General features: G+C 39.2%; 1 protein-coding gene across 1 annotated transcript; it reads left to right on the plus strand.

Annotated features, from left to right (window-relative positions):
* The first annotated feature begins 1,591 nt into the window (after positions 1–1,591).
* Positions 1,592–22,976, plus strand: LOC138019182 (phosphatidylinositol 4-kinase beta-like). The gene is made up of 20 exons (XM_068865883.1): positions 1,592–2,895; positions 4,282–4,325; positions 5,854–5,944; positions 7,702–7,808; positions 8,764–8,929; positions 9,239–9,388; positions 11,116–11,206; positions 11,497–11,639; positions 12,570–12,667; positions 12,913–12,964; positions 13,995–14,072; positions 15,793–15,889; positions 16,505–16,585; positions 17,444–17,523; positions 17,990–18,030; positions 19,030–19,147; positions 19,845–19,951; positions 20,769–20,901; positions 21,302–21,422; positions 21,891–22,976. Exons 1-20 carry the CDS (start codon positions 2,473–2,475, stop codon positions 22,073–22,075), a joined length of 2,406 nt encoding a protein of 801 aa, XP_068721984.1. The 5' UTR covers positions 1,592–2,472; the 3' UTR covers positions 22,076–22,976.

Below are 22,976 nucleotides of genomic sequence, written 5' to 3' on the forward strand. Positions count from 1 at the left end.
CAGCGCCACATGCATGCAACCCCTAGTCACTCTAGGATCAACTTATCTATCCCCCGATAAAAGACATCAAAGTTGAATGTGATCTCGAAGATGATTTCATTTTGAACGTAGTGGCTTGGCGTGGCAGAAATTAGCTTGTGATTAAACAGGACGAGAGGATACGCTTTAGAAAAAAAATCGACTGTTTTGACCTTCTATTGTTTTAATTTACGTACTTCTTGTCGCCAGGGACTGTGTAATGTTAACCACCAACAACTCATTTCCACTGAAGCTTACGTCATGTTCTATGGATAAATTTTGCCAAATAGGTTGGCAAAAGTGGGGAGTCAGGTTGGTTTATATAGTGGTTTAGTGGTAATAAACCGCGCCTCCCATCTCTGTGACCCGGGTTCAACCCTGCCCTCGGGTTGAGTTTCAATCGATCTCAATCTGACTCCGAGGGTTTTTCTCCGGGTACTCCGGTTTTCCTCCCTCATCAAAATCGCTTCTCAGTCAATTACATCGGGCTGCGAGCGGATTCCCTTGATAGGTATAACCTCTGATATCCTTCCATTGAATTAAATGAATAAAGTTGTTATTAATAATTATTATTAAAGTGAGCCCAGTTTGATCGTAATAAGCTTCGCACGATCGTTACTAACATTAAGAAATCGGTATATATATATCTACTGCGCACTAATTTACAGAGACTTAAGACCGAGGTACGTAGAAGTGGTACCCCCGTAGTTGTGCAAGTTATCTCGCAAGCTTGAGGCCATTCGTAACTATAATACCTACAACAACAGTTCACTACAGATCCCCCTAAGAAGAACAAAAACCGGTCAGCGCACTTTTCACTTTAGGGTGGGCACTTAGTATTTAGGACGATTTACAAGTCCAGAAATGCCCCTAATTAGATGCACGTGGATTTCAATAAGCGTGATCAAGTGTCCGCCAGACAATTAACGTCACAAAGTGTCCCCCAAATGCTGCTTCTCTAATAAGGATAAAGGGATAAACAGCTGCGTTTATCCTTTTTGGAAATAGGAAGCAAAGGCCTAGACTTCAACAGACATTTCGTGTTGGATGTCAAAATTGGTCGTGCGTCTAATTGGGTGCATCTCGAATCAAAATCAGTCATTAATTAAGAAGACGCTGAGAAGCCGAAAATGTTGCGAGATAGCGTTGAAGGCGCGCTAGGCTACTCAAACTCCGAATAGCCTTTGCTAGCCACCTCCACTTCGGCGAATATTTGTCATTTATTTACTTACTCAGGGGCCGCAGAGTACGTCTGAAAGTGGGAGTCTAGGTTTTGCCCTGGATAATGGGAATGTGAGGGGTGGGGGGGGGGGGGGGGTGAGGTTTAGGAGAAGACAACACCGTAGGAAAAAAGCGGGGGCTATACTAATGAGAATTGAATAGGCTTCTAAGTTTATTTATGTTTAACGATGTTTCTATGACAAGAAATTTAAAGGAGTTAAACTTCAACAGTAGTGCTTTCGTTTTTCTTGTATTTTAAAAATTATTTTTGTGGTATCTCGAATAAATGAAATGGGGTTGAAGAACTTTGAAAGAGCCTGGGTACGAGGCTGTGTCTCGTCCAAATAGCCGAAGTAGCATTGTGGGTAAATGCAGCAGATGTTTGATTCTTCCCTGCAAACTAACACGGTACAGTGTATATATCGGATGTTTTGGTGCTGGTAGAAAATTGGACGGTGTACCCCATCGTGGCCGCAATATCAACACAACAAAACACGATATCTAAAACAGTTTTCGTTAGGGATTCATCTGTGCCAGGATCGATCTTCTGAGGCAGGACGTGATAAGAAGGTGTCGAACCGATATGTGTCATCTGAGTCGAGGACAACGCGCTTCATTGAACCGTTGGGGTATTTTTCTGGATTAGCAACTTTACAAGTGCCAAATGTCGTTACGTGTGTGTGTGTGTAACGCCGCCTCATTCTGAAATATTCTAGAAAAATAGAACCTCCCTTTGCTGGTGAACTTCAAACTGCATTGGCCGGCCAGGATAATATCACTTCCGATTCCTTCGTGGTACTTATCACACAAAGAAATTATCTACGTCGTTTAGTTTTTACACTTCGACAGGCTCGACTTTATCGATCGGCAACTTACCAGTTCATGGGCCGTGAAAAGAAGGAGAGCTTGGTGGTGCAGTTTAAATTATTTGAATCACGTAAGAAGATTTGGTCGGGAAAATAAAACCAAACTACACTGTACATACGTTGTGGAAAAGAAGGGAGGTGATTTTGATACAGCAGAGGACCCAAGGAAAAGTTATCACCTTGTCGAGCAACACCCAGTGAAAAAAACAACTAAGCCTTTGGAGTATTTCAAGTGCTGTTCATTAATGCGTATCAATAATTTTGTATCAGTGGCTGCTATGAATGTTGGCGGAACGCACTAGTGACCTCAAACGACTTTGGTATTGTTGTCGAATTACATGTTGGCAAGGAAGAAAATTGTCAGGTAATGACAGACGGTCGAGCATGTTTTGCATCACAGCTTTCTCTGTTATTTCCAAAGTCCAATACATTTACATCGTGCCAGAGTGTTGATCATTCCTTTGAGATGCAGTTAAATAAAGATGTTCATATGCTAGAGAATAATAACCCAAATGCAGAACCCCTTTTAAATGGGGATTCCTCTCATCTTGAATCAGATTCTGAAATGATGGACATTGAAATGCAACGCAGAAGAAGGCAGCTACGTAAAAATCTAAGACTCGATCTCAATGAAACTATTGCAAGTGCAGATGGTAGCTTACCACCTCCGAAGAGTTCTTGGCTTCTGCGACTCTTTGAGTCAAAGCTTTTTGATATGTCAATAGCAGTTGCATATCTGTTTAATTCCAAAGAACCTGGGGTGCTCACCTATCTTGGAAACAAGCTATTTGTAAGTATTTAGTGTCACATATTATTATCAAGGATTAATTATTAAGGGGGCTATGGTCGATATAACCGGTGTAATTAACCCTTTCACCCCCGTGGGGTTCCTCATTGACGGCTAAAATCGTCTGGCGTTAGAGTAAAATCTATAAGTGTCACTCTTGGGAGGGAAAGGGTTAATGGGGACATAGTTTTTGAGTGAATCTAGCTGTCATTAACCTTTTCACCCCTGTGGGGTTCCCCAATGACGAGTAAAATCGTCTGGCGTTAGACAGAGTAAAATCTGTAAGTGTCACTCTTGGGAGGGAAAGGGATAATTATTTAATGGGTTGTCATTGTCATGGTTTTCATTATTTGATAAAGTTCTTATAAAATGAAAAAAAATTAAATAAAAACGAATGAAACTATGCCCTCTTTGGAATAACCATCATTTTGGAAAGAAGTGTTTTTAATGGTTCACCTACTTTTCTGTGTAACACTACTTATGAGTATGTCAAGTTGACTCATGACTATCATGGCTTTGCCAATTCCAAGCCCTAACATCCCCACCCTCGGGCATTCAACAGGCATTTTTTTCATCATTGCTTCACCAGGTCATGAAGTGGTTGGAGTATGAGGACAAACAATGCTTTCTTTTTATTGGAGTTTGAGTAATACGTGCTTATTATTATTATTATTATTATTATTATTATTATTCTAATTGCCCTTAATGTAAAAACATGAAGTAAATCAGATGACAGGGTCAGTTTTAAGAAGGCTGGTCCCAGTTGGTAGGTGCGCTATTACTTACATCATTACCGATAAATCGACAAATGCCGGGGGATGGGGAATGATGGGGCTTGGATTTGATGGAGCCATTATTGTTAAGCCAACAATTTTATGTATGATTTTACATATTGTTGGATATTCAATCAGTCACTTGCATTGAGAAAGTTGGTCAGGAGCATCAGAATTTTGAAGCAAATTTGACATAGTTAATATTTTATTCAATAAATTTTTGTTGTGAACTGCCATTGCTCACCTGCTGCACTCTTCCAGTGAGGACACAGGCATACAGTGTAAGTGCCATTTGGTTGTCTGTGAGGAGAGGGATTATTGGGCTGTTTGGAATTAACAGACCCATTATTGCTAAGCTTACAGTTCATTCTTATAACCTAATGTGAACTTACCTATAAATCCCCAATTAATAATATTGCTTGTCATTAATTTGCGCCGTCACCCTGTCATTTCAAGTCGTGCAAAAATGTCTGTGGAATTCTGTTGTCTATTAACAGAGAAATCTTGTACATGTACTTTGAGGGCTTTGTGTAAGTACATGTAAAATATGATTTTTTGACGTCTGAAATGTATTGTCAGGACAAAAGGAACTTAATTACCTTATTTTGTTGTGCAGAGTTTTGAAGATGAAGAAGTCAACTTTTACTTACCACAATTAATGTGAGTTGTTAATTTTACTGTACATGTGTATGTGTTTTGGCTGATAATTTTAACATGTGCATTATTTATGGTACATTGAACCAGTTTTACTTAAACTTCAAAGCATCCCCCCGTCAGCTGACTCTTATACGTGGTCCTAATAGTTTCCCTTTGTTACAAGTTTAACTTCAGTTTGAAGTCTTTCTCTGATGTCAACATTTAATGCAATTTACAAATACCATTATTGTTACTTTAGCCAAGATTGCAATCACATGCTAACATGTATTGCTTTTGAAGCGTCACTGTCATTTCTCTCTACAACTCGAAAACTTTTGTGGAAAAGTCCGCTAGTTTTCTCCCTGTTTTACCCATGTAGATCTTTTTGTAGTGTACAGGTCATGCAATAATAGATAACATCAAATTTGTTCGGAGAAGCATGTAATATAGTTGGTGATTTTAATGTATCGTTGTCATGAAACTGTCATGAAACTGTCATGGCTGTTGAGAGGCTATGCTCTGCTTACTCCAAATTCGTTCAACTGGTGCATATAAGTGACAGATCAAGGGTACTGGGAGAAATTAAAGGCTAATTACATGTTACCATGGTGAGCCACAAATGGTTTACCCATTAATAAATTTGATGTCCTTAACTTAATAGTAATAATAATATTGTTGGTAAGATAGGGCTGTATGAGGGGTAGTTAGAAGGGTGACATTTGAATTGTGTTGGAATTTTTATACAAACGAAATGGGTATGAGTTATATACATGTAATTATAACTTTATTTATGATCTACATTATGTACTTGAGCAATAGTGGACGTTTTCCATGTTTCTATAGTTTCATCTAAACAATGAGAGGGAGTTGGGAGAATTCGAGACAGTTATGCAAACCCGAGATGCAGTCAGGGGTTTGCATTGACCAAATGCATAAATGATGGCCAAAAATGTATTCTTTTGTTTATGTGCTAATGAGACTCACTAGCCTCGCTCTCAAGCAACATTTCTTTTGTCTTTTGTCCATGCAAATGAGGCTAGTGAGGCTAAGTAGCGCATAAACAAAAGAATATTTTTTTGGCTGCCATTTATGCATTCGGTCTATAACTGTCTCAAATTCTTCCAACTCCCCCTTGTGTTTAGATGAGGCTATGGAAACACAGAAAAAAAGTCCTCTATTGCTTTTATAAAATACTTCTTGATTGAACAGATTTTCTTGATACAGGCTCATATTTCCTACCAGCTAATCAAAACGTACGTCTGACAATACATAACCAATCAAAATTTGTGTGATATCAGAGCCGTGTCTAAACACAGCTATTGAGCAATGAGAGTGTTCGTACTAGGCTAAATATTATTTTATAAAAATTACTAATTATTGTAAACAAAGGAGGTATTGACCTGTCACATGATTGAACATTGAATAAACAAGATAGTCTTCTCTTAGGTCAAAAGCATTGAGACCTCACTTTACTGTTGAGTACGCAGTCTGGCAGTACTGTAAGAGCTTTTTGCTAGAGCTGCTATCACCAAGATTTTCCTTCAATTTTCAGTAATATGTACATCCATGTGGACGAAGTGTCAGAAGCTGTGCATAGATACTTGGTGGAAAGGTGCCGCAAGACCTTTTCCTTTGCGTTACAGGTAATTCTTTACTTGTTGATGTATGAACCAAATGCACAAAATGGTGGCCAGTAAATTATTCCTTGATATAAAATGTTAGTTAGACTTTCTGGCCTTGTTGGCCTGTGTAATTATTGGCCTGTGATATTAGGTTAGTGAGACTTTTGTAGCACAAAGAAATTTTCGAATCGTGTAGAAGCTGCCATTAATTTTTTGCATTTGATTTATGATCAGCGCTTTCTACACTCTTGGGATCAAATTGGTCTTATGCATTCAATTCATTCTTGGTGGAAGTCCAAAGAAATGCACTGAAATCAAGTTTGCACTTTGCCACATACTTGCCACACATGCGCAATACCAATCATCATTGAGATTAGGATCGCGGGCTCTTCAAAAACTTTTTCATGAAGTGAATCTCCCCATTATGTCTTCACCAACTCCAAACATTGCTGGGTTACTTGTGATTATTCCAGAACAACATTGTGTTACACGTAGGTGGACTACAGAGGAGGTAAATTAAAGGTGGCCCTGTTTTGCGTTCTGGCCAAAAATTAGTGATAAATAGGAATTCAGGAAGGTTTGACTCTTCTTGTTCAAGGTTTTAGTTTTAGACATACATTTAGGACTCATTCAGTTTATTTGTGTGTCAAGAAAAGAAATGTTCACTGACAGTTTCAAATTCCAAGATTTTTGTAAGAAACACATCTGAGATTTTGTCGTGATGATCACAAGCCCAAAAAGCAAGGGCAATAATTATTGACAAAAACAGAGAGAATTTTGCACATGTACTACTGTACAATGTAGCTGCTTTTTCATCCTATTGCCTTCATTTTGTTGCAAACACGTACAGTGTACTTGTATGTTTTGGGATGGATCATCTTGACAAGAGAATCAACATACAAACAAGAAACAATGTTGTTTTGTTTCTGGGGTAGTGCTTGCCTAATCCGTAATGGTAGGGTAAGAGGATTGGTACATAAATTTTGTTCACTTGTTCAAGAAGTGCATGTACCTTTTTAAAGGCAAATTCCACCGCATAGCGCTTCATTGTTTTTTTTCATTAAATCATCTAGTAACTGTGTGTTACATGAACATATGTACAGTTTCAGTAGCTACAGTAGTGCCTGGGAAGCCTGCATTAACGTTGTTTGAATAAAATATTATTTAGTTGTTGGTTATTATTTTTCCAATGACGATCTTCAAAAGTTGAACATTTTTTGAGCACAAGCAGCATGCCATGCACATTGGCATTGAATTCAAACTAAAATATTTGGGGCTAGCTCCTCAGAGACTTGGGCGAGTAAGATGAAATTACAGCCTGCTCGAAGGGCAAACTGATGCTTGGAATTTCGTCTCACCCTGGGAAAGCTGAACAGTAAAGGCAAAACTCACTTTAGGTTAAGTAAAAGTCATGTACATAGGTGCCAGTAGTCAAAAGTGTTCAATCATATTTTATGAACCATTTCCTTGGCTTTTGTGTAGGTTGTATTCAGCCATTTGCACTATTTAGTTGTCCACATGTTTGTCTTTGCATCTCCAAGCTGTTTGAAGTTTTGATTACAAAACTGACAAAATTACTTATGACAATCCGTGTCTGGCCCTTTTATAAATTATTGCCAAATATATTAATAGGGCTTAGGGAGGGAAAATTGTTGGCCTTGTAAATTTCATAGGATAAAGTACAGCAGTGACATTGTTGCATAGTTTTTCATTTTAAACAGTAAGCAGCATTATTTTGTATATTTAATGAATACTTTTGCAACATCCTTGGCTTGCAGGCATCCTGGTTGTTGGAAGCATACTGTGCTGATGGATGGCTTCCTTCCAAGGAGTATGCCAGAGGGACAAGACTTCTCCAACTAGTTTTAGAGGAATGTCGACCAAAGTATGTTGTTAAGTTAACAAACAAGAGGCTAATGGTAGCCCTTACTCTAGCTGTTCTTCCAGCTAAATTTCGAGAGAATACATTTGACACTTTGTTTCTAGTGGCGTACAGTACAGCCCAAAAATAATGCACGGGCAAGAACTTTTTGCGTCTGCAAGCCAGCAGCTTTTTGCAGCTTCTTGCTTCTCCTTGCGCCACAATCCTACCAGCCGCAACAACTTCTTTGCAGTTACATGTTGAAGTTGATACAGCAAGAACTTCTTTCCGTGAAGAAATCTGGACTGCAAGAACTTTTTTGTGGCAACATCTCAATGCACGGTCGAATCTCCTTTTATAACGTGTACAGTACAAAATAAAAAGTGGAGTCTACAGTCTACATACGTATCATATGTAAACAAATGTCGCAATGATATGATGATTTTTTAGTACGTTTGCACAAAGACTTGTCGCATGATAGCAATCAGAATAAATATCAGGCAAAAACCTTTTGCTACCAAAAATCGCATTCAAAGAAATGTTTATCAAGGGAGCAATGAGAATACCTTCTTCCTCATGAAGTGTTTGTATGACAGTCACCGCACATGTAGAATGTTTTCACACTGTTGATTAGTCGTGCGAGAGGCTCAAAAATCAGCTGCCCACACGCATAGTTTCCAATCAGCTGGATATATTGTCGTTCGAGGAGATTTTTTCCACCTTTGAAATACCTTTATGCGACTTATCCGATTAAATTAAGGTTGTTCCTGAATTTGACTCCCAGTTTGCGATCATGGTTTCGTTGCTGACTGAGAAGAATATGAATATGAGTCAAGTTTAATGTACTGTCTGGATGTTCCTATCCAACGAAACGAAATGTATAAAGCAAACCAAAAGGTTGGGGTTTGCAACTGAGGTAATGTTTTGACTCAGCTACATGTATACCTACCATTTTATTTGACTTTTGTATTATTGACAGATCCCCTTTAAGTCCGTCAACAGTTGCTGGGTCTCATGCCTTGCCCTCACCTGTCACACCAGGAACATCGGGTGGGACATTGACCACACCCACGAAGAAGACTCACCAGAGGTCAAAATCGGATGCCACTGCTGCCATTACTGCAGCCTCGAGCCGCCTGATGCAAGTGAGTCATGTAAATGAATATTATTATTATTGATATACCTTAATTAATGTACATGAATTTCCAGCAGTGAAACTAGTAATTGAAAGCAATAAAGCACTGGCTGAAGTACCAGTAGAGAAAAACAACTGCCTGAGTCATGCCTGTTTGTACATAGTATTTATAAATAATGGCGAGCTAGAAACACAGGTGATTACATTGTATCTTTTTTCATGTTAGATGATAATGATTGATGTTGATAAGAACCATGCTTGTTATGCTATTTTAAGTTGTATCAAGGGGTTTTACCAAAGAGTCTTTTTTTTTTTACAGTCTAATGAGTGTGAGTCCCCAGGAAATGGGGACCTGAGGTATGGCCATGCATTTGATAGTCGCTGTTCCAAACACTCCCCAATGGTGTCTCCAAATGCCTCCAGTCCTGCGCTCAGTGAATTGGTTAGAACTCCTGACTGTGGCTGCCAGGTAAGCACTTCTATGAAAACATTGAAAAGAGAGAAAAGTTGTTGTTGTTGAAGTCCCAATAAAAGCTGTGTGTCGGACATAGCTTTTTACCAAATGTAAGCCAACGTGGTTGAAACAATTAACTTGTGCTCAAGGGCCTATTTCAAGGATTTGTTATAGTCACTGGTGCCTTTTCATTCCTCATTGAATATGACATGTCTAATACTTAAATAATAATAATAATAATAATAATAATAATAATAATAATAATAATAATAATAGAGTGGTTTTCAATTGAGTGTCGAAAGAAATTAGCGAATTGCTTTGGTTTATAATTACTTCACTCAGTGATTGGTTCAAAGTTCTCGCGCCACTTTTTCAACCAATCAGAAGTGAAACCAAAACCAAAACCAATCATGGCTCGCGTGTGCACATTTTCCCGCGCTTTGTGTCGGCTACGTGTAATTACTTCAAGTTTTGATTGGTTTACCGGATTGTCTCTGTCCTTTTTGATTGGCCAAAGTAATTACTTTGGTTTTGGGTTTACGACACTCATTTGAAAACTGCTCTAATAATAATAATAATAATAATAATAATAATAATAATAATAATAATAATAATAATAATAATAGTAACAACAACAACAACAATAATAATAATAATAATAATAATAAACTAGCTGATACAGTGCATTCCAAGCTTTCTTTTACTTTCCCAGCTTTGTCTAAAATCCCTTTTGTGACCTCTTGACTCGTGTTCCATGCAGACCTCTTGGTCCTGTCTCCTGTTCCTCCCTTCCCAGTCCTTTTCTCCAACTTTAATAGCTTGTACCCAAGCAACCACATTCAGGGTTTCATACACATACAGTGTACATGTTGTCGGTAAAATCCGTTCTCAGGTTGAATCCGTTTTTACCTGGGTTGAATATGCACTCCCCCACCCCCCAAAAGGATTGAAAACACTATACCTTCCCTCAAACTCTCATTGCCTTACGCATCTCAACATACCTTCTTACTGTTTTGTATCATCTTATCCGGCGGTTGCTGTAATCATACACTTATCTCTTTAGGCTCAACATCACAACATACTTAGTAAGGAAACAGAAGACTGTACTAATCACTTACCGGTACTCGAACTCGCACCCTCCAGATCGGTAGTCCTGTGTCTTCACCAGTGAACTAACAACAACAAACATGCTCAACCCAACACAGTTCTTTTTATTATTTACTTTTGTATGGTATCTATGTATGATAACCAAAACAAATCCTAAGCTGACCCTAATTTTTCTCTAGGCTTAATTTAGGCTTCCAAAAACGGTTCTTTAATTCATCTGAGTGCATATGCTACTTACTGTAGGTAAAATGAGGATCACCAATTTAACATAGGTAAAGACGTATTTCACCTGAGAACGGATTTTACCGGTAACATTCATGCATGTTTGTTGCCAGATGAAGATTTGATTGTTTTGAGATTGATGTTCAGACAACAGTAGCCCGTTTTGTACCCATTTCACCCAAAATTCTCCCACCAAAAAGGGACACACAAGTGCAGAAGAGAAAAAGAAGCAGACTGTCTCAGTTTTTATTTTGTTTATACCCTTCTGTGTCTGCAAATTCTTGCCTAAGTGTTCCCCAGACGATAGCACTGCTCAAGAGAATTTCACCATTTTTTTTTTCATTTTCTCAAAATTCATGATTGCAATCATTGATGTTGTTTATTAAGGAGTTCAATCAAATTTCTTTTGCTAGACTCCAAGGCTTGTGGCACAGAGAGAATTTATCAGCGCATTAATTGCTGTGGGCAAGAGACTCACATCCCTCCCAACCAAGGATCTTAAGAGTGAGTATATCATTGTACCACAATTGGCAACAATTAATGATTATTGCTCTATCGTTGGTAGAAGTAATTAAGGACATAATTTTTTTAATGTGAGGGAGGATGGCCCTAAAGCCAATGAGACAACAAAAGAAATCACTTTTACCATCACCATCACGAGTTGTAAAAGAGTGCTTTTCGCATACACCACATGTAGTTGCACATTTTTGCAAACAATGTTGTAAACCATTTAGTCATCATTGTCATCGTTGTATTCTTGGGCCAGGTGAATGATTCCCTCCTTTCTGCTCTAGCTTCTAGACTGTTTGCTGAATTGTCGTTGTTGAATCTGAACCTGCCTGCTAAAGTAAGCTTACCAGTGCATTCTGGAATTGGAGACCATTTTGTTGTTAGAATACCCCACACTGCTGCCGTGGTGCTGAACTCCAAAGACAAGGTCAGTTGATTTTACACCTTTTAGAGCTGAGGAACTGCACTTGTAGATCATACCAGTCAGCAGTGTTAGAAACCTGCACTGTACAGTGTACCTTGTAAACACTGTGGCAGGCACAATCATTTCAGTCGTTGGCTTACACTGTAGTCAAACAAATCAACACAGCAAAAGCATAGCACATTCTGTCGTGCCACCGTTGATTTATCAAGTTTAATGAGTGAGAAAGGCTAAACGGCTGTAACTTAAGAGAAGCCATTACTTTAGGGTTAATACAAATGTGATCAATTGAAGTTAAAGTTACCTTGAACACAACATCATTCAAGTAATTTTTGGAACAGGAAACTGATCCGTTTGCATAGTTATCTCTTTGGGTAATACTAGGAGTACTAGCGTCTTTGCGATTTATCATGACCACGTCAATAAGAAGCAAATACATGTAAATTGTTGTGTTAAGTGAGCAAAATATTGGCCCTGGATGTGCACATTTTAAAGCATGTCATCTTGCTTTCCCGTTCTCGGCAAATCTGCAAGGTGAAATGGTCATATCTCAATCTATGGAAAACTTCAGCTGACAACAAAGAATTACATATGTATATTTTTTCATAGTCTGGGTACTGTTAGCCATACATAATGGAGTAACTGCAGAATACCCGGTTGTATTGGCATCGTCTGAAGAACGAGACATATACATGTAACAAGATACGCCAATCATAAAAATCACAAAAAAGAGTTCGAAAACGCAAACTTGCAATTTCAAGTGATTATTAAGATGCTTTTAATGGTCCCTTTCGTCAAAACACTGCAACCTGACTTATCAGGATACCGGGATGGAAGACCGTTCTTAACTGAAAGCCTTGTAGTTGTTTGTGGGGTCGCGTATTACAATGTAGATTCAAGCCAAAACCATCCTGTCGCTTTTCCTTTGTATTGCAGGCTCCATACATGATCTATGTTGAAGTGTTGTGTACATCAGGAAACGACAGTGAGTCTTTTCCATCCAAGCAATTCCAACCTGCCTTACGACAAACAAGGTGAGACGATAAGGCAAAGCAGGTGAGAAGTTTTAAATCAGGTAAAGGTCGACCTCGTATACGACAACTATTTTGGTCAATCAAAACAGACCCACAAAATCATATACGGTAAACCGGCCAACCATACTGAAAGCAAATACATACAGCTACTCAATTGAAAAGCACACTGTTAAACATAACGTTTATTTAAGAGTATCCACAATATATAGTATCTAAATAATAAACAATGTTGTTTTTCTTTTTAGGTCTGAAGAGCATTTACCAACCTATTGTCGGGCAGAAGGGATTGAATTATCTGTGAGTGTTTAATTGTCCCTCTGTTTTCAATATTAGAAGGAGAAAAATGGGAAATGCGCGGATGATACTAATCCCTGTTGGAGCTTACATAGTAGCAGAGCACAGGTGCTCTGGTATTGGGAATATTACAAGTGAAATCAAGTTAATTCACATCAATGATTGATGTTGTTATCAAATAAAATCAGGAACTATGAAGTAACGATTTCTTGAACTCAGTGTTTTCGGTAACTGAAACTTAAACATCGATTTGTTCGGGTCACATTTTTTGACGGAACATCAGTAGATCCTTGGACCAAAAAGTGCTTGATCATGTTAAATTTCGATTGACATTACTTGATTTCATGCCGGTTGTTGTCGAGGCCTTAGGAGGAAGTTGTTGGCTTTTTCTGGTAGGAGAGTGATAATCCCAGTAAAGTTTGGCAAGTTACATTATTTGTCACAAGAAACCGAGATCTTATGAGCAGCACTGCGCGCTGTTCTACGTTTGACTCTGTAAAGGACCTCAGAAGACCTATCATTTCACATTGATTCACAGTCCAATCCAAAGCAGCCTATCTCGTAGTCATTGATCGGGTGTAAACACTGACTGACTGCATAGTCGAGGGTAAGGGTCTCGTGTAAAGCAACAGACAATGAACAATACGTATACACTATACAGTACCACATTTACACAGTTGGTAGCATGCCAGGCCCATGTGAGAGTAAACGTGCGAGTCATGGAACTCTCTGCGTTTCTTCATCAGAATTGCGTAATGTTGTCTGGATAAATTTACAGAATTCTTTGTATTTGATTGAACTATCCCATTGATGGTTTTTTTGTGATTTGCAAACCTTAACCGACCACTGGTCCCAGTTGTTCAAAACATGGATAGCGCTATCTGCCGGATAAATCACTATCCAGTGGGTAAGTCATAGCGAAACCAGTAGCGCGATCCTATGGATAGTGATTTATCCGGCGGATAGCGCTATCCATCGTTTGAACAACGGGTGCCTGGTGATTAACATTCCCATTTTTGATTTATCTTGCAAGATTTCGCCCTCTGTCGACTCTGAAGATGAATGTTGGTCAACGGTTATCGATGACAAACCCAAGCAAGATGTAGTTGATGTAAGCGGTTTTTACTTTGCTACAACGATCGGCTATAATCCCTTGAACTTAGTGGATTAATGTATTAAAGACATCAGACTGCCAACAGTCTCTCTTTCTCCTTAAAATCGTTGAAACGAGCACTTCAAAATGCCTAGGTACTTCATGTATCCCCTATTATAGTGTATTTAAATTATAATGTATTCCCACGCGTATATTATAATACATTTAAATAATTAACCCTATATACCAATGTCTACCCTTACATACCCTTATAAACCCCTATATACCCATGTATGAAGTACTTACCTCAAAATGGCTGAAACTGCGGCTCGCAAATACCGCGGGCGTTGGTTAGAGTATTTGCTACCCGCAGCTTCAGCCATTTTGAAAGTCCAACCATTTTAGAGCAAAAGAGAGACTGAAAAGATGTGTGTCCATAGATTGTAAACAATACCCCACAATAGAACGATGTATCTTTCCATAAGGCGGATGGGGAATGACTTCAAGTCTCTCCATTAGGCCATCGAAGGGACGGAGTGGGGATTCTTTATTACGGACGCCGTAGGCAGATGACAGTTCTTTGCTGCTCATTGTAAATCTCATTTTTTTTTTAAATCGCGTCATATAAACATGCTTTCGTCAATGAGATAGGCAGATAGGTTGAAAACTCGTTTTGGACCAGGGATGTGTTTCTCAAAAGTCCCGGAAGCTTTTCGGGCCCGGAAAGCAATCCGGAAAACCAAGATCTGTTCATTTCATGAAGAATTGATCTTTGAAGATATTTTCAACACCAGAGAATACAAGACAATTGCAAAGTCGCGGGACTTGAAACGTTTTCCTTTTGAAGATACAAAACGTTTTATATTACCCGAAATGCGCCCGAAAAGTTTCGGGATCTTTGAGAAACGACGCCCAGGGCCCTGGAGGTCTCGATTCTTTCGATCAGTGCCGACAATAACAACCTCGAGTAGGTCTGAGTCTTCTCTGCATAGGCTAGAAATTTGAAGTACTACTTGTTACAAACGGTTACATATATACTTCATACTAACCTAGTTCGAGGGCCGCACTGTATGCTACTGCCCGGGTTTACTGCACGAGGGACGTAAAATGAACTGGAAAAACAACGAGTCCGCGTTTACCGTATTTATATTTCTGAAACCTCTAGCCTTTTTAATCGAGCAGTGAAACGGAGTCTTCAAATGTTGGCCAATCGTAGCGCACCAATTCTCTGAGAGTGACCTTTGAGGGCTCGAGATTACGGATTTTAAACTTAATTTTATCCCTGAAGACTGTTTTCGAACACGGTTACATGTACGTGCAGTTTCTGCCGTGTCATAAGAGCCTATCTAATTAACATTGATAACGATGGATTTAGCACAGAAAACAATAGGAAGTACGGCACTACACAGCCAATGAAATAAAGTGTTCAGCAAGAGGTACGACCCTACCCAAAATTTTGCATAAGCATTGTTTTTATTTTCTCTTGGGAAACTGGAAACAATAGGCCACGTTCAATATATCAATATTCAGGGAAGGCTGCAAGGCTTTGTGGTCAAGTTCTGTTTTCTTTGTCTCACAAGTTTCAAGGGAGATTTCTAAACAAGACTATTCAAATTTGACCATGTGTGAATATTGATATTTCGAACGTGGCCTATTCCTATGAAAATTTTGTAGAGACAAACAAAGAGTATTATGGTACATGTATTTTTGATATTGCCTAATATCTTTAAATGCACAGGGCCCATTTGTCGCAGCAGGGGACATAAGGAGAAGGCTCTCAGAGTCCCTCAGTGCACCTCAAGCTTTATTTAAAAGAGACCCTGAAGATCCTTCAGGTGAGAACTCTTCTGACTATTTTACAGAGGAAGAGTTTCAAGTTTTCAAGTTTTCAAGTTTTACTTATGGACAGTAAACGCTTTAAGTTATTACTAGGCCGGCTTGCAAATAGCAAAGAGCTAATCCCGGCAAGCCAGACTACACACAGAACAATTTAGACATTTTTTTAAAACAATAAATGAACATTACATACAACTACAACATGTAAACATTACTCTTCGTGCTTTCAAATATTTAGAGGGTAAAGAGGAAGAGGAACGCTGTTTCTAGTTGCATATTTCGTAGACGCTTATTCTTGGTTGTAACGGCCATGTTGATGTACAAAACAACAGAAAATGGCTCCACAATTTTTGCATAATAATGTAGTAGAGTAGGCCATTTTAAAGTTGTTTGCTCAGCGACCTAGCCTATGAATGGCTGCGAGGCTGCCGGTGACCTCGTATTGATGAAGTCCTCACTGCTTTTGTCATGTAAATTGCGTGATGACTTGGTTAGTACGGCAGAGCTCATAATCGTTTCTTGTCATTGTTCTTGTTAGATTGCGAACGTAATTATGCTTTATGGTGACTCATTTATTCTCAGCGTAATTTTAGTCATTGTTCGTTCTGTTACAGCTGCTGTTCTGAAAGAACCATGGGAAGACAAAGAGGCCAGGATAAAGGAAGCTTCACCATACGGTCACGTGTCCAACTGGAATATCCTCTTTTGTAAATATTATACTAAGAAAGAAGAAAAAAACCAAAGAAATAGGCTACTACCTATTTTGGTTATCCATCCTGTAGCAACACGGAAAAAAAAGACTGATAAGCGCTGAGATGTAAGGGGAAAGTGCGAAGTATCGCAATTTTTTGAAGCGATGTTTGAATACGAGCTATTTGAATTGGTATTTTAGTACGTAGTTTAAAAGATAGCCTCCCACGCAGATGTTCTTGGGGCTTCGTCACACGTTTCTCCCCCACTAACGTCTGTTGAAACGAAAAACCACTTCCGTTCAACGGCTGTCCACTATTTAAAGAAACCAATTGACTAATTGTGTTGTGTATAGCCAATCATATGCTGCGAAAGAATGCCATACAAAACACGAGTTTACCCGAAACTGGAAAACGGCCTGTTATTGGTCTTTACTGCACGAACGGAAGTGGTTTTTCGTTTCAGCAGAAGTTAATGGGGGAGGAACGCGTGACGGGGCCCCAAGAACGTCTGCGTGGGAGGTTATTCAAAAGATCGAGGGTTCTAGCCCTTGGACCTAGAATTATCCAGCCAGCCGATAAGCGCTAATCAAAACTAATTCTCTGATGATAGCCATTTATCTCAACAACTGGTGTCGGATAAATTATTCGTTCAAAATTTTTTTAGCCCTTTCTAAGGATTAGAAAAGAAATTTTACTTTCAAAGTCTTGTAGAATTGGCATAAGCATCATTTACCGAACGGAATATTTCAAATGATTTCGTTGCAATAAACTCATGAATGTACACTCTTTCAAGTTGGAGAGCCGCAGGAAGTCGAATAATTCATGAATGATTTCAGTTGTTTCTTTGACCACAATGATTACGACTTTTACCGATGATTGTGAAATGTGGAGATGATCTCCGTCAAGAGCTGCTAGCCTACCAACTTCTGCTCCAATTCCAGGTGTGTGGAAAGTGTGATACATCTCTGAAACCGAGTTGCTGAGAGTCAATGTTTAAAGGGGTATCCTCAGCATCAACACGATGATTCACGGAACTCGAAATTATTCTGAACTCGACATAGTAACGGGGAGATCAGAATCCCATTTGCTTCTATCTAGACTCCATCTATTCAACAAGTGTGAATAGGTGATCTGCGACTTTCTTGCTATAATTTTTGTTAAGTCTTCAAGCAAGGTTTATCAACGTATCTGCTGGGTATAAGCTCTGAACATGGAATTGACTACACCAGGCGCAGACAACCTCCTATTTCGTATCGCTTTCCCCTCAGTTCTACAATGAATGTTCAATAACGCATTTGCGCCCTGTCTGACTGCGACTTGGAACATTTTATTTCGATCTCAATCAAGTGCTTGAATTGAAAAAAAAAATTGCGTCATGAGTAAAGGGTTTTTCCCTTCATTTTAAAGGCAATTTGGAAGCAAGAACGGGTTCCTCTTCGTCTGAGACCGTAAGTATATTATCGCCGCAACTTTGCAAGGTGTAATAATCAATGGCAAGTTTAGTTCCACGGAGGCCTATGTTACACTGAAGCTTAGTAGTTTCTTTTACCCCTCCTTGTCACAAATATAACCCTTCTGCCCCTCGTTCTTTTCTTTTTGTGTATTAAAATTTCGTTGTGGCAAATCAATTATTGTAGAAGTTGTAGACAGAGGTTATGGTGCCTAATCTAGTGAAAGTCGTAATAGTTCCTTAGGGTCACAGCCAATAAAAACTTAGTTTTCAGGTCATGTTTATATAGCCGTGTACAGGCTGATAATTCATGCAAGCTCACATATAGAGCACCGACTATTGTTAACAACCCGATAGAATCCAAATGAAACCCCAATCGTGTAAGGTTTATGTTTTTAAAGCCGTTAACTTACTGTACAAGTCAGATGCAGTGTTCACGGGAATTCTGAATTGGTATTTCAGTTTGATCGTAAGCTGTATTGTGTTTTCACGGTTGGGGCTGAAACGAGCATGCGATCGATGCACACGCGGAGAAAACTTACGCTTTACATCTGAAAAGACCCCCTCGAATTAGTCTCTCAATTCATGCTTGTTCCAGTGCAATTATGAGGGCAAAATTGCCCATCTGTCATGGTCGTATGCATTTTCCCTACTCAATAAAACACGCGTTTCTTACAGTTCTGGGGCCGGTTGCCCGAAGTCTGGTTAGCGCTAACCGTTGGTGACGCGGTATCGAAACCCAGAAGTTTCCATGGTATTTAACGCTGGTTCGCGCTAACCATTCTTCGAGCAACCCGGGCCTGATATTTAAATGAGTTGTTATCTCTCAGGATATTACATACCCCAGCGCTTAACTGTGTCTCGGTCAACATCCTCCTCGTGCTACATAATTTGTTACATCATGCTCAATTTTTCATATTTGGCCACTTGGTACCAAATTCCAATGTTGCCACTCGATCATTCTAATGTTTCCCTCCGTACTTGCTTTTGATGTCAGGTATGCTGTTGTAGTGACTTCAAACGATAGTGGACTCATTGAACCCGTGGTTAATGCTGTGTCGCTTCATCAAATTAAAAAGAACAGTCAGCTGTCACTTATAAAATACTTTATCAAGGTATACAGTTCTGTACTATACGTTAATGGTGTCACATCCATATCCTTGGAGAATTACTTGCAGGGTATTTCTCGAGAACGGACAACGTCAACGAAAATATTGCGCCAAAACATAAGTTTGTGTTGTCGGAAATGACGGTGTGTTGATTTCATCCTCTATTCACGTTGTAAAATCTGGGCGAAATTTCTTGAAACCAGAATGTCAAATTCCTATTTTTAATGTTCCTACTTACAACATTGTTGGCGCCAAATAATGGCAGTTAAATGTTTCGTGTTCCAAAATACTTAACCATTAAATTGCTTCACTGCTGTGAAGTGTGCCAGTTTCGTTATTTTCACCAAGAAAACACGTGAAACGAAGATGGCACCGTTTCATGCCCTGTGCGTTTGCTCTGCTGTTTACAGATTAAAGAAAAGATATGTTTGAAAATGCAGCGCAATTATTTTCTTCTGAATACAATTCGGTAACGGTGTACTTTGGTGTCAAAAGAAGACAAATCAGAACGACATTGGGGGACTCTGAGACCTTACTTTAAAGCTCTTTACGAAAACAATCAATTACTTGACAGTTATCTTCTCAAACACCAAGTAGATCTTAATCCTCCTTCAGGACTCATATTTCGGCACGCACTGTTTCTCTGTCTTTCTCTGCCTTTCTAATTTCCTTTGATTTGTAACTTTATTACTTTGGTAACTAGGAACACGGAGACGTGAACACTGAAGAATTTCTTAACGCGCAACGCAATTTTGTGCAGAGTTGCGCAGCGTATTGCTTGGTGTGCTACTTCATGCAAGTCAAGGACAGGTAATCTCGTGATTGGATGGCTAGGGTCCTGTCACCTCTGTAGATTGCTGAAATGCTTCTTATACTTGCCAGAAACCAAAAAAATAGCGATGCAGTCTGCTTACTTTAGACAGTTCAAATGCACTGAGGCTATTAATTCTCTGTCATCTGATGTCAGAGGATGACAAAAATAATAGAACTGCATGACATTACTTTGGCAATTTTTTTCTTCAAATTCTTGCCCCTCATCGTATATACTTAGCCAAAAGTAAAGTGTTGAAGATTCTTCCTGCGGAAATCATTAAATCTTTGTCCTGAATTGAAGAAGTTTTTTAACTGGAGTAAGTTACCGGAGGGCCGAGTCAGGGGTATTCATCACACTTTGGGATTGGAGGATTTGTGGAGATAGCACCTTTACAACGGATCGTTGGATCCCTTTAGGACGCAACCCTATTGTTTTTAGGGGTAGGATCTTATCGTTGATTGGTTGGTTGTTTTGGTCCATTGTTTTCTGAGCCAATCCCAGTAATAGCTGTGATTTGTGTAAATTTTGTCGATGGCAGCTGTCGCTGTGATCATATTTTTGGAAGGAAACACAACATGATATTTTCAGAAATGCCACTAATTAGATGCATGTAAGCGTCACAAGGTGTCCCCAACATCACTCGTGTCTCAAGTAAGGATAAAAAAAATGCATTTACCGAAACCTAAAAATAATGCCACTTGGGTGTGTATCTAAATGGGTGCACTTTCGGACATGTGTTTTTTTTTTTCTTAATCAACACAGTGCCTATCAAAACACGTACATGGAGTAAACAGTTTTTGTTTTATTTTTCAGGCATAATGGCAACATCCTTTTGGACAGAGAGGGCCATATTATCCACATTGATTTTGGATTTATCCTGTCTTGTTCTCCTCGTAACCTTGGCTTCGAGAGTTCGCCATTCAAACTCACACTCGAGTTTGCTGAGGTCATTCATACCTCCTTAGTTCTTCTTGATTGTGTCAAGTACTCCACCAGTAATCAGAAAAAATCGCGGAATGACTTTTACTTAAGTTACGCACGTTAAGAGATTGTATGAAGGGCTTGCGTTAACGTGAAACACTCTCAACTTTTACGCTAAATGCAAACCGTTCATACAATCTGTTGTATTTTATTTAGTCGGGTAAAGCAACTCAAATACACGTGCATAACCAACGTAAAATTTACGTGACAGTGAAAATCCACCTTTACGCTAGAAAATATCGCTAACGCTAAGCCTATGCACTCAACCTATAGCGTGTCTTGTGTTTGAGTACATTTAGGAACCTGTATGTTATTTGATGTACTCCAGTGAACTTATTTTAATCTGCGATCTGTTTTTCTTGCAGGTGATGGGAGGAGTCGATAGTGATATGTATAATTACTTTAAAATCCTGATGCTTCAAGGTTTCCTTGCCGCGCGCAAAAATATGGACAAATGTCTGCAGTTGGTCGAAATCATGCAAACAGGTAGCACTATTTGTTGTACCAGTGCAACTTTACAGTTTGATCGCCAAAGGACTCTGGGAACGCTTTTAGCATCGCTGGCGCTGTTTCAGCGAATACTTGTTGCATTGTTCCAGGGAATGCTTTTGGTATTCTTGTCAAACGTCCTTCGCGGTTTCAGAAAATTACTGTTTGACAGGACAGCCAGTTCATGTCCCAATAATATTGTGTGGGTGAGTTTGCATACTGACGCAATTTTTGTGGTTTGGTCATGCGCACCAAATGTGCACTTTTTTTTGAAGTTCCTCCACTCCTCAGGTTTCAATTCACTGGGAAGCAATGATGAGGTATAGTTTAGTAGTCAGGGTTACAATACTTGTAGGAACTACCACAAATGCTGCTTGTTCTCGCGAGCACTGGCTTCATTGTTTAAATAAATTTCCTGGACCTGAAAGCCTATTTGCTGTTTTCTTTTTTTATAATTTGACGAAGGTTCACAGCTACCTTGTTTCAACCGCGGTGCCTCCACAGTCCGCGCAATGAGAGAACGATTTAACATGAGTTTGACAGAGGAGCAGCTTGGAACTTTTATCGATGAACTTGTGGAAACCAGCATGCACTCGTTGACAACTAAACTTTACGACGGCTTCCAGTATCTTACCAATGGAATCTTATAGCAGGAGACAACATTCAACAGGGTCTCGCGAATTCGCTGAAGACCAGTCGACTAGATCTTTTCACTCCTTGAGATTTAAGGATGGTGCGGTAGAGCTCTTTGCAAGAAGAGAAAAGAAATGAGGGACATATGTCATCAGGATTTCGACTGCATTTTATAATAACTACTTGGTCAAGCTGAGGACTTTCATTTCATCTCACAAGTCAAATCGAAGATATCTTGTTTCCTGATCATAGGCCTTTAATTCCCCGTGATGGATTTTTTTTTAGATTAAACGGATGCATGTGCTCTCTGAATTATTTAAGATTACAAATTGTCAGGTGAGCACACGTGAAACAACCACTTGATCCACTCGTAACTTCACTTACTAATGGGATAAATGATAAACACGCACAAGTTTTGAACAACACAGTTGTGGACCTCCGAGCATTGAACAACCGCCATGGCACGGAAGAGGCCTTACCTTTAAGCACCTTGCAAGTTGTACTTTACTATTTTGTGAACAAGGTATCACAGACAAGCCTTGTGTTAAAAATATTTAGCACATTTACGATCCCCGCATTTAAGTTGCTGGAAAAATCTAGCCAAATAGAAGGGCAGTTGGCTCACAATTATTTTGATTAAATTTCTCACGAAGACTGCCCAAGTGAAGAGGAAAATCAAGAAAATTACATCATCAGATCAGTGGTCGGATACCACTTGAAAGGGTTTTGTCCTCCCATAGGATAGTTGGATCTGCAATAACATTGCAACGTTTCTACTGATATTCATTTTGAAGCTAAAGATGCCACTCCTTAAAATGTTGTGGCTTTTGGCATAATTTTGATTGGTTCGAGTCATGTGGGCATTTTGCATTCAATTTCCTAAGGTCCACTTGGATGTATTAAATTGACCTTTTTTTA

This window comes from Montipora capricornis, chromosome 2 (assembly GCF_036669925.1).
Source record: "Montipora capricornis isolate CH-2021 chromosome 2, ASM3666992v2, whole genome shotgun sequence".
NCBI classification, from domain to species: domain Eukaryota; kingdom Metazoa; phylum Cnidaria; class Anthozoa; order Scleractinia; family Acroporidae; genus Montipora; species Montipora capricornis.

Bases quoted from the DNA above. Each gene is read 5' to 3' on its own strand.
- LOC138019182 (XM_068865883.1), top strand. From the start codon at position 2,473: ATGACAGACGGTCGAGCATGTTTTGCATCACAGCTTTCTCTGTTATTT. The intron at 5,945-7,701 runs GTAATTCTTTAC...CTTGGCTTGCAG, and splicing joins CCTTTTCCTTTGCGTTACAG to GCATCCTGGTTGTTGGAAGC. The intron at 20,902-21,301 runs GTCATTCATACC...TTTTTCTTGCAG, and splicing joins TCACACTCGAGTTTGCTGAG to GTGATGGGAGGAGTCGATAG.